This window comes from Amia ocellicauda, chromosome 10 (assembly GCF_036373705.1).
Source record: "Amia ocellicauda isolate fAmiCal2 chromosome 10, fAmiCal2.hap1, whole genome shotgun sequence".
Lineage (NCBI taxonomy): Eukaryota > Metazoa > Chordata > Actinopteri > Amiiformes > Amiidae > Amia > Amia ocellicauda.
The window spans coordinates 29,001,787-29,017,300 of record NC_089859.1 but is presented as its reverse complement, the minus strand read 5'-3'; the positions used below and the strand labels follow the sequence as shown (position 1 = coordinate 29,017,300).

The 15,514-nt window shown below is 35.5% G+C and overlaps 1 protein-coding gene across 1 annotated transcript in view; it reads right to left on the bottom strand.

Moving 5' to 3' along the window:
• Positions 1-13,276: 13,276 nt before the first annotated feature.
• Positions 13,277-15,514, bottom strand: part of fam135b (family with sequence similarity 135 member B) — a 38,079-nt gene continuing 35,841 nt past the window's right edge. The window contains exon 19 of the mRNA XM_066715847.1: positions 13,277-15,489. Within this exon, the coding sequence (XP_066571944.1) occupies positions 15,284-15,489 (206 nt within the window). The 3' untranslated portion in view covers positions 13,277-15,283. The remainder of the gene's footprint in view (positions 15,490-15,514) is intronic.

The following is a 15,514-nucleotide window of genomic DNA, read 5'->3' as shown; positions in this document are numbered from 1 at the left end:
AAGGTCCCCCTGCTCAAGAAAGCACATGTACAGACCCGTCTGAAGTTTGCCAACATCTGAATGATTCAGAGGAGAACTGGGTGAAAGTGTTGTGGTCAGATGAGACCAAAATTGAGCTCTTTGGCATCAACTCAACTTGCCGTGTTTGGAGGAGGAGGAATGACCCCAAGAACACCATCCCCACCGTCAAACATGGAGGTGGAAACATTATGCTTTGGGGGTGTTTTTCTGCTAAGGGGACAGGACAACTGCACCGCATCAAAGGGATGATGGACGGGGCCATGTACCGTCAAATCTTGGGTGAGAACCTCCTTCCCTCAGCCAGGGCATTGAAAATGGGTCGTGGATGGGAATTCCAGCATGACAATGACCCAAAACACACAGCCAAGGCAACAAAGGAGTGGCTCAAGAAGAAGCACATTAAGGTCCTGGAGTGGCCTAGCCAGTCTCCAGACCTTAATCCCATAGAAAATCTGTGGAGGGAGCTGAAGGTTCGAGTTGCCAAACGTCAGCCTCGAAACCTTAATGACTTGGAGAGGATCTGCAAAGAGGAGTGGGACAAAATCCCTCCTGAGATGTGTGCAAACCTGGTGGCCAACTACAAGAAACGTCTGACCTCTGTGATTGCCAACAAGGGTTTTGCCACCAAGTACTAAGTCGAAGGGGTCAAATACTTATTTCCCTCACTGTAGATGTGGCCTTGGGTAAACAAATGTGCTAAATAAATTAGATAATAATTCATAATGCAGTGGTATTTAGGAATCTTTGTCAAATGTGTATATCCGTTCTGAAGTGAGGATAATAGTTAAGTAAGGTGCAGATATTAAAACAATGTGCATATGTAACTGTATCCACATTTTCAGTGTTACTTCTTGGTTACATTTTTTTTTTTTACTGTGGCGTGACCTTGTTTTAAAAAACATATTTTCCTCTTATAACTATTGAACATTGGTGTGCGTGTTCATGTCATCTGAAAGGATTTAAACTGAACTTGTTAAATGTCTCTAAATCAATATCTCTCCTACTCCATTGCTCTGAATGTGTAGGTGTCACGTAGTTATCATTTTTTTAAGGGCATCTGTAAATCAAGAGCTGATATTGACCTATGTGTCAGTACAAAGGTTGGAAATAAGTATTTTAGGTTAGCTGGGTGCTCCTCCTTAGTAAAAGATGCTCTTTATCATTTAAAAAAAATGTGTTCCAAGATCCGGACCAAAATATTGGAACAAGATTTTCATTGTTTTTGCAATTATTTTGTCTAATTTGTTTTTTTCTGGTGTTTTGATGAGTGTTTTGACAGTTACTTCTTCATTCTTGGTTTCTTTTGTTATATTATTTTTAGGGGCGCTGAGAGAAAATACAAGGAGCGGCTGACATTGATTTCACCACGCCGTTACTTATTTTTAGGGGAGCTGAGGGTCTAGCAACGCCCCTGCTACTGGCTGTGATGATAAAAAAGAAGATGTATAGGGTTTTATATGTTTTTCATAATTTTTTAATATAAAACAATGTACCTGTACTGTACATAAGAGGCTGCTGTGAATAGAGTATTCTATTTTGCAGTATTATACACCAGTTTAAACAATCTTTAAACTGTTTCACTATTCATTTTAATTGTGTTATTAATAAATAGTAGAAACATTTAACTAATATGGCTTATGAATTTGTGTTTACACTCAAGAGAGCATATGAGGCAGTGTTACACCCTTCTGTACTTGCTGTAGAACAGAGCTTAGTTTGAAAGTGTATAGTGCCATCTACTGAAGTCTTTTGGTGCATGTGTTAGGCGATAAATGAATGTCACCTTGTTACATTTTGAGATACGTTTTCACATTCCCAGTGGCTCATATGCCATGTCTGTCACGGTTTAAAACCATTTTGTTAAACAGGTTTCCTGGAAAATGCTCTTTGAAGTTTTTTTCTTGGAATAGATGACACTGAGAATATCAAATTCGTGCTCACACTGCTGTACATTTGTTAAAATGAAAGTTATGGATTGCAAGCAAGTTTGTTAATATACAAATCAACATTCTTCAATGTGGAATCAAAATATACTTCAGAAAATATACTAATTAAGATAAAATTCATAGCATTATCTTGTCTTGTTGTGTTTTTTCATCTACTTCCATGCATTAATAAACACAAAGCAAGACACTGACACTTGCACTTCTAACATTATATGAAGTGGCCCTTCTTATGTGTTTTATTGTTATTGTTAAGCACCTTCAAATCCCTTACCAAGAAATATATTTATCTTAAAGAAGGAAGATTTGATCTTATTCAATCTACTGCTATAAATCCAATTTATTTATTCAAGGGGAAAACAACAACACACACGCAGACATGCACACACATATCAGCACACATTATGGAAATATTGTTATTATCTTATACAATACATTACTGATGTTTTAGTAGTTAATAGTAAAACAAACAATGCTACAAATCAGAGGTATAAAATGGTGTTGAATTGATGTCAGCAAAAGCTTTCAGTTGGCATTCAATAACACAATCCCTTTGCTTAATACAAACCTGGCCTTCGTGTAAACCAATCTACACTCCCAGTCAACGCAGGTCATCGAGTTTCAAATTTGTCCTCATCTTTGTGTCCCCCAGAGGAGCAATTTTCATGGAAACTTGTGTCGCGTAATCCATCATACATGCCAAAGCTGAGAATTCAGGGACCACTGTAACTGGTTTAAAACAAGTAAGGCTCATACAACTTTCTAAAGACTATCAGTATTCGGTTGTGGAGCACAGGAGAATGTCAGTAAAATTCTGCAATTGCTTTGTATTTATTGGCCCCGAGACACTTCTCTGCCTCTAGTGTTTTTAAGGTGTGTCATGGTAACTTCCCAAACAGCTGGTTAACATTTATAATATTACTTCTTACCAACATAGCACCCACAAACTCCAAGCACTACACAAATAATGTGTCGACTGAAGAAATAGCTTTGGGTCATGAATTGGCTACAATATAACAGCCATTTGTTTTTCCCAGCATATTACACAAAATCAAGAGATTGCAACACCTTTGAAAGTGGAGTGAAAAGTACACAGGTCTTGTTTAATATGTTGAACAGACACACCAGATGAATTTGAACATGCCAGTTGTTCTTCAAGAATATGACATTTGGGCATTGTACTAGGGTGAGTTTTGTGAAAGGTTGGACCTATTCTGGTCTGGATAGGCTTTACTCATGCCTGGATCATTTCTTATCAGGCAAATTTTGAAGTGGCTGCTTGAATATAGCTTGAGCAGCTTCACAACTTCAAAGCAAGTCAAGTAAACTAGTATCAGAGTGGAGAAACAGACAAACTGAGTGGTTCATTCAATACAAGCTGGTAAGACTGAGTAACTAGGATAAATGCAGGATTGTGCTCAATAGCCCGGAGGCGCCTGGTTCAGATCCAGGTGATGCCAAAAGCTGGCTTTGTTTAGGAGCTCCCAGGGGAGGTGCACATTTGCTGGAGTGCCAGCAGTGTTGGCATGTGTCAGAGACCCTCAGCTCTCTGTACCTCAGCAGCTCTTGTTACTGGTCTGGCAACTACGTGTCTGTGGAGTTATCAGGGAGGGCAGTGTCTGTCTACCCCACTGAATCAAAGTCCTGCTATTTGTGTTCCTGGCTCACTGTGCAAAAAGAATACTTGAGTGTTTTGTCATGAGCTCTACTAGGCAGTTATTGAGGTTTCAGCAATGACTGGGTTTCAAAGATAAATGCCTGTCTGTAAAGGTATGAGCAGAGAGAAAAACAAGAATGCGTCCCTTAAATACAATGCATATTAGACACAATAGAATGAGATGGTTACATTTTAAAGTGTATTCACAACCTTTAGAAAGGACAATGGCAACAACAATGTCAGGTTTGCCATTCATGTTTTTATTTGCTATGCCTCATTGATTTTCCCAAGTTATATTATTTTGCCCCTTCCCTCTTTGAAATGAGACAAACCTTAGTCTAAAGGCAATCTACAGGACGCAGTACTAATCTTTTACACATTAGCTAAAAATAGTGCCTGACAAGGTTTTTTATGTGATGTTAAATAGCTGAATTAAACATTAAAGGACATGTCCATTAATTAAGAATAATCCAGTGTGTTTCTGGAGCTTGGGCTTTATAAACTATTGAAGCCTTCAGAGAGAGAATATTGGGAGGGTATGGGAAGGCTAATGGAAGAACACATTAGGCACAGAATCTATCATACATCCATTATTATTTTTATTTTAAATATGAATTAATCTAAATTAGTGAACACTTGCTTCACAAACTTTCTGAGGGTTAAAGTACAAGTTATCTGTAATGATGCCTTTAACCTTGACTAAAACAATATCTAGTTAAACTAAGTAACTGAAAACTTGGTTGGAGAGAAAACTAAAAATAGGTGCTGTAATTTTCCCTAAACAAGAATGGATGCCTTTGTTAAAGTGTATAGCAGTTTGCTGTCTTCACTGAATCAATATTGCTATTTTAAAATTTAGAAAAGGAAAGCTTTTCCTTGGGAAAGGCTTTGTGCAAAAGAAAAACAAAGGTCCAACTGAGCAGCAATGCAGATGTAAACACCAAGTGCATTGCACCATACTGTGTCAGCTGCTGAAGCACACTCTAGGAACGAGGAGGTGAACAACCTACTCACATCTCCTCAGAGAAGGAATGTTTCACTCCTGCCAAGTGAATATAACTTCCCATTCACGAAAGCGGGGCGAGCGGAATCTAAATGAATTGTCTTAGAAATAAGAAATGTGCGTCATAGGCCTGAACAAGTGATCTGAACAAGCACTGAGTGGGAATGTTGACATAAACAGCTCTAGATTATATTAAAGGTGCTCAGAACAAGAGAAACATAAGCAGAAAAAAGCTTCAAAGGGCCGGAGTACCTTATACATCTGAAACATTCATGAAGACAGATGCTGAAACAGTCCATACCCAACCGTCTCAGTTTCTTCACAGAAGGCTTTTCTAATTGAATGGATTTACCATCTATTGCCAAAGGTGTTTCTCCGGGGGCCCATGCAGCTGTTATAGCAATTCTATAGCCAGTAGAGTTAATACACAACAGAGCTGTTTAGAGAAAAACATAATGTTCTATTATAAATAACTGAACATACCGACTTTGAGTTTTATAATTAATTGAATTATTTATTAACATAACTCAGCCTCATTGTTACCTTCAGGCCTCACGCTGAGACTGATCTATGGAATACAGTGCTAATAGGTTAGTTAGAGTTTAACAAATATAATAAATTAAGTTAAAAATCGAAAACCATAATCCTAACTTACAGCACAGTGCAGTTTACTTTGACCTCTCACTTTAGAAGTATATTAAAATTACACTGAAATGATGCAGCAATGTACAACAATAGTACCAGCAATTATTGAGGGTGGTATAAATGAAATTTGCAATATGAACTTGTCTAGTAATTGCCTGCAGTAAATTGCTGTGCTCACTGTGAATAGTTTTATGCTTTGTAAGGATGACCTTCTTAAGCTATAAAATAACCGAGAGCACAATGAGCATTCTGAGTACACTCATGCAAGTAAGTCAAGCAATAAAAGTGTTAATTGAGCAGACACTTTTACAGTTAGCACATTTAGCATTTCTGGATCATTATATTAATCTACTTCAGCTATACATCGGCCAGTGTCTTTAATGTATTCTTTAAAGTTACTGCCAAAAAAAAATTGTGTTTCAAGAAAGTCAAGTGTTTGATTTTACCAGAATCAAAATATTGGGTGTAGTAGCTTTCATTTGTAGTGAGTGTTTAAATATTGTAAGGGTTTTACCAATTCACTTTAGTTATTGGTTGAATATTAAGCGTTGAATAATAACAACAATAATGTTCATAACATTCATCATCAAATCATCATCAGCCTATGTCAGTTTGTGGCTGGATGAAGGCTTCCCCACTATGTTTCCACTTGCTTTAATCTATAGCCTCCCATTTCTATGTCACGCCTTCAAAGTTGATAATTTCATCTTCCCATCTTTTATTGGGTCATCTTCTAGATATACAGTAAAAATTCTGTGAATAACTACAATTTAACACAAGTGGAGACCATTTAACTTGGTGTTTGATTTTGGAAGCTGATTGCTTAAACTTGAGCTAATTTAGGATTGCTATTACAAGATGACACTACATCCAAGCTATTTCAGTTTTTATTTCCAATTACATTTTCTACACATTTCTAGAATATTGAAAGAGGGTTGCTATGTGCCACATGAAGGAAAACTAGGCTGCACACATTCTTATTTTTATATGACAGGTCACCAATGTAAAAAAATAAAATCTAAGTGATTAGATTTGTAACTGAATTTGTAAAGCCTTCACATTTTCTGTCATTAGAAGATAATATAAGGACAATAATGGTAATATTAGACTATAGTTTTGAGTGTCATTTTATGGGTAATTCAGTCTTTTAATGTCTAGGAGAAGGAAGTGCGCAAATATTCACATTTAGTTCAGGACTGAATCCATTTCATGCCAAGGGCATAAGCAGATCAATATGTACCCTGCTGAAAATGTTGTTTTTACAGGCAAGGCAGGAAAATGAATGGGAAATTTGCTTATCATTGTTTTGAAACAATCTTGCCTTGAGGGACATGGATTTTTATTTATCTATTGAGGGATAAAACACCTTGGAGACATTTTTCAAATTTTAACAGATAAGCAAAGTCTTTACAATGTTTTCCTTGATGCTTCCTGGTAGGGTAAGGGGAAATATGTGTGCGTGTGTGTGCATTTAAATCCAATACTCTGTAAAACTGTAAAAGAAAGGTGTTTTATAACATTGTTATTGATTTAGTTCTGAATGGAATGAATACTACAGTTTCTCTGACTTGTTCTTAAAGTACCTGAAACTGAAGTGGAATGAAAAATGGGCATAAGAAATCTTAAATTATATATACAGAGAGATCATAACATATAAAGGGAAAGCATAATGCATTCATAAAATATACAAAATCTTAATGAGCTGTGCAAAAAAATCATTCATATTAATGCGGTTTTTGGCCTTAAAATAATTTGTTTGGGACTGTTATGATTGTTTTATTTGTCTTTGACTTTGTTATGTTTCACTGGTGTTAGTAGCATTAGTGTGACAGATGGTATAATGAGCCCATTGGAGACGCTATTACTTTACATTGTGAGACATATACATGGTAATAATTATTCCCACAGGGTCTGTGTTTACTGACATTGTTTTCTCAAATTATCACTTTGGGACTAATGATCGCATTTTCAGTACAGGAGAAGGAACATTTTCTTTAATACTTATTGCAGTGATGGAAGAAGTGACACAGTCAAGGACATAAGGCTGGCTTTCTAACATTAGGAGTCAAAAGAAAGATAATGGAGGAAAGCTAAGGAAGGAAGACATTTATTTGAATAGTGCACTATTAGTTTAAGATTATATTCTATTTCATTTGTGTATGTTTGTGAAATGAAGTGAAAATCTGTGTTTAATGCACAAGAGATAAACATAAACATGAAGAAATTGAAAAAGAGAAGGCTGAAACTTTAGGATATCAAGTGAATTTCAGACATTGGGATGGCAATTAATGTCCTGTATCACTACTGGCACTATTTACAAAGCAATGGCATGTAGTTTTAAGTAATTGCCAGATGGTTTGTTTAAAACCAGATAAAGAGAGACCATCAAATTCTCTCTTCAGAGTAGCAGGCTACAACCCAAGCCCTGCAGAGCCCCTATCCAGCGGGTTTTGGTGGTCACCCTTCTAAAACCAGTTTATAAACACCAGAAAATATTTAATTTGAAACAATTAAGCAGGTGTTTGGTCAATTCAGTCATTTAGAAACCACACCTTCAGCCTCTCAACCATCCGTTGACTGAGTTGCTTAATTGATTAATGACTGTGGATTGGGGCTCTCCAGGACCAGGGTTGGAGACCACTGCTTTAGAGTGTTGGGGAAAGTCTTTGAAAGCCGATATGCAAAAGAAAGTTCTCCTTTGCATGTACTTGAATATTGCTATATTGCTTTGTTAGGTTAATTAAGGATTCAATTAAGCAATTAAGACCTAGGTTGGAACAAAAACCAGCAGGGCAGGGGGTACTCCAGGACCGGTTTGAAAACCCTGTCTTAGGTGTTGCACCCCCTTTCCCTGCTACAAGACTTCACTTCTATTTATATTGAAAACAAAGAAATACACATCACGAGTCTAAAAAGCAATATGCCAGTAACAGAAACAGGAAAGTGTGAACTAAAATATATTTGACGTGCATGTCAAAATGTGATTCTAAAAACTGAAAATCTTAAATAAACCAAAAATCTGTGGTGGTTTTAATTCTCCCCCACTCAATATCCTAGTTTCTCGAATACGTGATGTTTGGTAGGCCTGAGAAAATTACTACAGATGGTTACAGAATATTGTGCATGTGGATGATTATTGGACTTGACCTAATGTAAAAACCCTTTTTACCAGTTACTAAGTACCTATTATGTAAATGCACTGCAACTGGGAGACCTGTTGTAAAGTGTTACCATTTCTTCTAATCCCATTTAAAATATAAAGCAGGAACAACAAATATAATTATGACGCATAACAATAAGAAAGTTACAAGCATTTCCGAATTATTAATTGGCCTGAAAGTGTACCAAAGCAGGTTGAATTTGCTTGCATTTAGTTATTAATTTTCATGAGTTTCTTACTTCATCTCTCCTCAGTCAATGATATGACTGCACTCATGCACTTCCTCATAATTTACTGGCTCAGTTTGCTAGAAATTTCACATAAAAGCATAATGCATAAGCAATACACAGAAGGTCATCTCTGTCTGTTACTGATCTTCCTCTGGGAGTCAAGTACTGAATGTGACCTTGGTGTTTTTGCTACTGCCAATCTTCTCTCTTTGAGGATGGGTCACAGTGCTGGCAGGAAGGTAGCCCTTGGCCCAAACATTTACACTATTTTTATCTACTCATATCTGTCATGACTCGTATCACGACAACAAAAAGGTCATTATTGTTAAAGCATCTTTCACTGAGAGGTAGCGAGTTGTTAATATCTCCTGTACTGTAGATATTTTAATTCTTATCTCCAGTGCTGGATAGATGGCTTTTGTAACTGCAATATTAATAAACTATGGATTTATTTCAGTGATTATGTATTTCACATGAATCTAAGCCATTTTAAATGTAAACACACATGCTTTATAACTTAATTTTAACTGTTAAATTGGTAAACCAGACAGAGCAACTCAAAAGTGGCAACATATATAATTGCATAATTTCAGTTCAAAAGAGATGGAAAAAGAATAACACATGTGAAAAGTAAATTTTAAACTTTATTATTATAATATATTATATTTGTTTTTTTGTTTTTAGACATGGGACACAAGCCACAGCAAAGAACACTTAAGCAAACATAGAAAAATAGTAGAATCATATTGGCACTGATGAATTTCTATTTTTGTATTTTGAGAATATCTCTTAAACAAAATAAATACATAATTAAATAAATAAATACATGTTACAATCTCACAGTGAATTCAGACTTTTTTTTACATTCATTACTGAATTTACATGAGGGATAGTTTCAGATATTAACAAGATACTTAATAGCAGACAAACGTTAACACATGAATGTTTAGGATTTACTTCACAAACAAATCATTAATAACAAGTCAAGCTGCCTGGGTAATAGTCAGAACACACCTGATGGAAAACAACAGAAATACATTAGAACAAAATATATACGAACCTTGAAACAATCCATCTAAAAAGAGGGCATTTCTTATAAAGATTTTACAGTGAGTAATGTAACACTGTTATGTTTGCACTGATAAAACAAGTGGAATTTAATATATAATTTAAAGACCTTCATATTTAAATTAAATGTTTTGATGTAGGAAAAAATAAATAGGGCACTTACTTAAATCAAAAGTCCCTTAAGACAACCTTAATTACAGCACCTGTTAGTTACTGAGAGATAGCAGATAAGGACATATGAAATTTAAACTTGTGTATGACATATTGCACAAGATTCTTCTTAACATTCAAACGCTATAGCAAGAGCAGCTGAATCTGACATTTAGAGGAATACATGCAATTTTCAAAAATATAAATCTGAATAATTATATTTGTCTTTCTCAGGATAGGTTTGCAAATTATCTCAATCAGAAACCCTTTCCATAGCAATTATTTTTAGTTTTATTTTCAAAAAAGTGTGCAAGTGATGTCAGAATATGGTTATTTAAGTATATTTTCATTTATATTGAAATGACAAAAATATATGTATTTAAAAAGAAAGATGTCATATTATATGGAATGATTGCAATAATTCCATATTGTGATAAAAACTCTTAATTAATTCAGGCAAAAACTGAAAGTGCCTGGATCACAGCAGACACTGTGTACACCTTGTCAAGGTGACATTATCCATGAGGTCTTCAAATGCAAAGGTTGCTTACAAAGCTGAAGAGAGCTGTGACCATCGCAATCACCTAAATGGAGCCATTTAATTAAAGTCAATCATGATGACACCAAGCTTACAGGAGATGTTAGTCCAAACACAAAGGAGACAAATAAAAAGAGCACTTTCAGATGTCTGTTTTTGTGTTTTCAAGGATATCAAGCTTGCAAATAACATGAACATGACAGTGCATCAGATGTCACACATTTCAGTGTAACTCACCTGAGTACTGCCAAGAAATACGAAACATAACAGGTAACAGTACATGGATCTGTCTTATTTCTTTGGGGAGCAGCAACTATAAGTGTAAACAAACACGTCACCAAATAGTCGTACCTATTGAACCGCTCTCAACATACTGATTTAAATGAAGGATTTAAACACTTTTAATTTGGAGAGTGATTCCAAAGGTATTTTAAAAATGTTGCTGTTTAGTTTTTTGCACCTCAGGAAATGACATGTTTGCAACACACAATTATGTAGCACTTAACAGAGAACTAAGATCCTGAGATCCAATGTAAAATAAAATACAGTTTCTGTGAAGTGCATTACATCTGGTTTTAGTAAGTGTGGGAGATATTAATCTAAGAAAATAGAAGCAAGATATAATGAAAATGGACAGCTCTGATGTTGGTTGAAAATTAAACTAAAAAAACAACACAATTAAAAAAAGCAAGAGCAATACATAAACAAAGCAATACATAAATTCACCCAGATACCATATTTGTCCATATAATAATCAATTAAGTATGAGGTGATACTTCCACTGCTTATCAAAGTGTTTTCTCCACTTCTCCTGGCATTAAGAAAAGTAGAAAAGCTGTTTTTAATAACAATTTAATTCAATTTCAAAATTAACCACTAGTATTATCAAAATGTAAACTTTGTTAGATTCAATGTAATGTCTGTCTTTGCTGTAATGCTAGTGTATGGAAATGATTCACTGAATGGCAACCTGCTGGCAGCAATTATGTCAATTAAGAGTAATCCTTTGTTTTTGTCTTTTTTCTTATTCATATGTTTAAAAAATACACAACTTCAATCTAAGATGGAGATAAATAAAAGTAATATAAATAAGAAGAACAATCAAGAAAGAAATAGCAACACCATTTGTCAAGTTCAGGATTTATATATATATATATATATATATATATGTCTATATATTTAATGATATGTATTATTTAAACATAAGGGGTCAGTTGCAACGAACTAGTACAGTTATAATGGAGCTGCATAACAGCTAGTCTCCAGATCATCCCCAGCTGCCTGCCCAATTGCAATAAAAAACATGCTTAGCAATGCTGGAGACTAGCTGATCCCCAGCTTAGTACAGTGCTAAGGATCAAGCATTGCTATTGTTCTACCAAACAGGAACTGAATAGGGCTCAGACTCCGCATATCTGAATTATTTGTACCAATAAAGCTAATGATTTATTTGTGACAAGCTAATATTTTTCTTTACAATGTTATACATTTCTACATAATTAAGAATTCATCTCAATACATGGTAAAATACTCAATTACAGGGCCGATTGACTACCTGTATGATACTGTACCAAGTATAATGCAATGAAATTAAGCAGTTTTCAATTTGATCCCACGTGGCATACATTACCCTGAATGTATTGATGCACGATACTGCGACATACACAGTCACTTCAGACACTAATGTTAGTGACACTTTGGTCATTTGATTTATTTGTAGTACATGTATGTATACACTATAAAAATACGTATTATTTGTCGCACTGCATCAAAAAATGATTTTGAATGTAATGGTATGTAATATACACTCACCTAAAGGATTATTAGGAACACCTGTTCAATTTCTCATTAATGCAATTATCTAACCAACCAATCACATGGCAGTTGCTTCAATGCATTTAGGGGTGTGGTCCTGGTCAAGACAATCTCCTGAACTCCAAACTGAATGTCTGAATGGGAAAGAAAGGTGATTTAAGCAATTTTGAGCGTGGCATGGTTGTTGGTGCCAGACGGGCCGGTCTGAGTATTTCACAATCTGCTCAGTTACTGGGATTTTCACGCACAACCATTTCTAGGGTTTACAAAGAATGGTGTGAAAAGGGAAAAACATCCAGTATGCGGCAGTCCTGTGGGCGAAAATGCCTTGTTGATGCTAGAGGTCAGAGGAGAATGGGCCGACTGATTCAAACTGATAGAAGAGCAACTTTGACTGAAATAACCACTCGTTACAACCGAGGTATGCAGCAAAGCATTTGTGAAGCCACAACACGTACAACCTTGAGGCGGATGGGCTACAACAGCAGAAGACCCCACCGGGTACCACTCATCTCCACTACAAATAGGAAAAAGAGGCTACAATTTGCACAAGCTCACCAAAATTGGACAGTTGAAGACTGGAAAAATGTTGCCTGGTCTGATGAGTCTCGATTTCTGTTGAGACATTCAGATGGTAGAGTCAGAATTTGGCGTAAACAGAATGAGAACATGGATCCATCATGCCTTGTTACCACTGTGTCGGCTGGTGGTGGTGGTGTAATGGTGTGGGGGATGTTTTCTTGGCACACTTTAGGCCCCTTAGTGCCAATTGGGCATCGTTTAAATGCCACGGCCTACCTGAGCATTGTTTCTGACCATGTCCATCCCTTTATGACCACCATGTACCCATCCTCTGATGGCTACTTCCAGCAGGATAATGCACCATGTCACAAAGGTCGAATCATTTCAAATTGGTTTCTTGAACATGACAATGAGTTCACTGTACTAAACTGGCCCCCACAGTCACCAGATCTCAACCCAATAGAGCATCTTTGGGATGTGGTGGAACGGGAGCTTCGTGCCCTGGATGTGCATCCCACAAATCTCCATCAACTGCAAGATGCTATCCTATCAATATGGGCCAACATTTCTAAAGAATGCTTTCAGCACCTTGTTGAATCAATGCCACGTAGAATTAAGGCAGTTCTGAAGGTGAAAGGGGGTCAAACACAGTATTAGTATGGTGTTCCTAATAATCCTTTAGGTGAGTGTATGTTTGTGTTTCACATGTGTGCCAGTGTTCCACTGTATACAGTACTAAAATTCGTAGTCTATAGAAAGAATTGGACTAATGTTGTCCCATGCTTTAGTATCCTCTAGAGGGCAGCAGCTGTTACTTTGGATTTGATGTGGCTATGTTTAGTACGGAGATGGTGAATAACTTCAGCAGCCAAGCTCATTGCAGTTGGTATTTAACTTAATAGTTTAGTACAGAGCTCCATACTAAACGTGGGATCATCCGCAGTTAGTACGCTGCTTCCAGTTTGTTGCAATTGACCCAGATACTCATTGCGTAGTCAGTATGCAATACACATCAAATTACAAAATCAAGAAAATTGTACTTCATGTATCATTTGTTGTTGTTGTTGTTGTTGTTGTTAATAATAATAATAATAATAATATTATTATTATTATTAATGTATATATGTATTCATGTATTTAATTACTTGCAATATAGGCTCAGAAGTAAAACCTGACAAACAATTAAACAAGAAGACTAAGCAATGTCAGATTCCTCGAATACTCGGGGCTGCCCCTTTGCTGCATTTCTTTTGCATGCACCTGTCAGAAGTTATTTTTGAAAAGGAAAGCTTGCAATCAATTTTGATCTCCTTCCATCTTATATCTCAGCAAGTAAAAATATCAAAGCCTACAGCCCAAATCATGAAACAGTAGGCAAAGTTCCTATGATATCTTTAAAACAGAATAATACATTTTCAAACAATTTGTCACGCTTTAGAAAGCCTTTTCTATATAGGTTTAAGGCATTTTGGGGTCATAACTTATTTTGAATAAACCTTTTGATAACACTTATTTCTAAATATGTAAAACACATCTTTAATTACATAAATACTGTATAGTTTTAGGATAACAACATGTACATGAAGTGTATTTAATATTAAATTAGACAGTATCCTTGTATCCTTATACATTTTATCTTCTTGATCTGGCTTATGTCAATATTGTATAAATTTGACATTAGATAGATCATATGATAAATTTAAATGATGCAGTTTTAAACTACATACACACTTATTCATGACATGAACATTAGTAAAATAAAAGAAAATCAGGTTTGTGAAGAACTTTGCAGTAGTTAGTATACATTTTGCCTGAAGAGCTTTTATGTCTGTGAGCACATTTGTTTTATTATCTATCTGATAAAATATTTTCCCCTGACATTCATCTTATCGTGTTGACAGTATTTCAGTATTTTTTTTTTTTTTTCCTTTAAATGTAAGAATCTAAAAACTGAGTTTCTGGTGAAATATGGCTATTAAACATTCAAACAGGTAAGCACATCTAGGATACTCAATGTCCATAAACAAAAATTGTCTTGTCATCTGTGGAATAATTACAGAGAGCATTCAAAATAATTTCTCAAATCGTTTTTGAGAAAAGGATGTAGAAATGTAGTGGTTTTGAAAAACTGATTTCTGTTTCTGTAAAACAGCTTACAAGCATGTGTATTTGGTCTTATATAGTTGAAACTGGTGTAAAAACAACGTGTTTTAAATTATGAACACATGTATAGCTTATAAATCATTTTGGTTTGCAAAAACGTATATTTAAGCGAGAAATCCACTTTATGTTCAATGTTCTGTTACATCTTGTACTACAATAGAATCCTGGAACTTTGTCCAGTGTTACAAATGACTGTGTGTTCTACATAACTTGCATGAAAATGACTGCATGAACGAGATTTCTTTTTATAAATAGTTTATGAATATATACTTTTTTTTGTTATTTTCTTTAGGATACTGTCATGATTCAGAATAGATAACTTTCTATACTGCACAATTAACGTTACTTACATACTGGATAGGAGAATCCTATTTAAAGTAATTAAGTCCAGCCACCAAAAAGAATTTCTCCAAGAACAGCTCCGAATCTAACACAGCAATGTGAGCAGCCCTTCCGATTAGAGTATTGGCGGTATTTGGCAGCGCGTGGAATACATTCTGACGTATCAGTTTGCAGTCCTTGGCATCCAATAAGGGCTGAAGCAGATTATTAATCATTTCTGTGTACACCGGACCTTAAAAAATGAAGGGAACAAAATA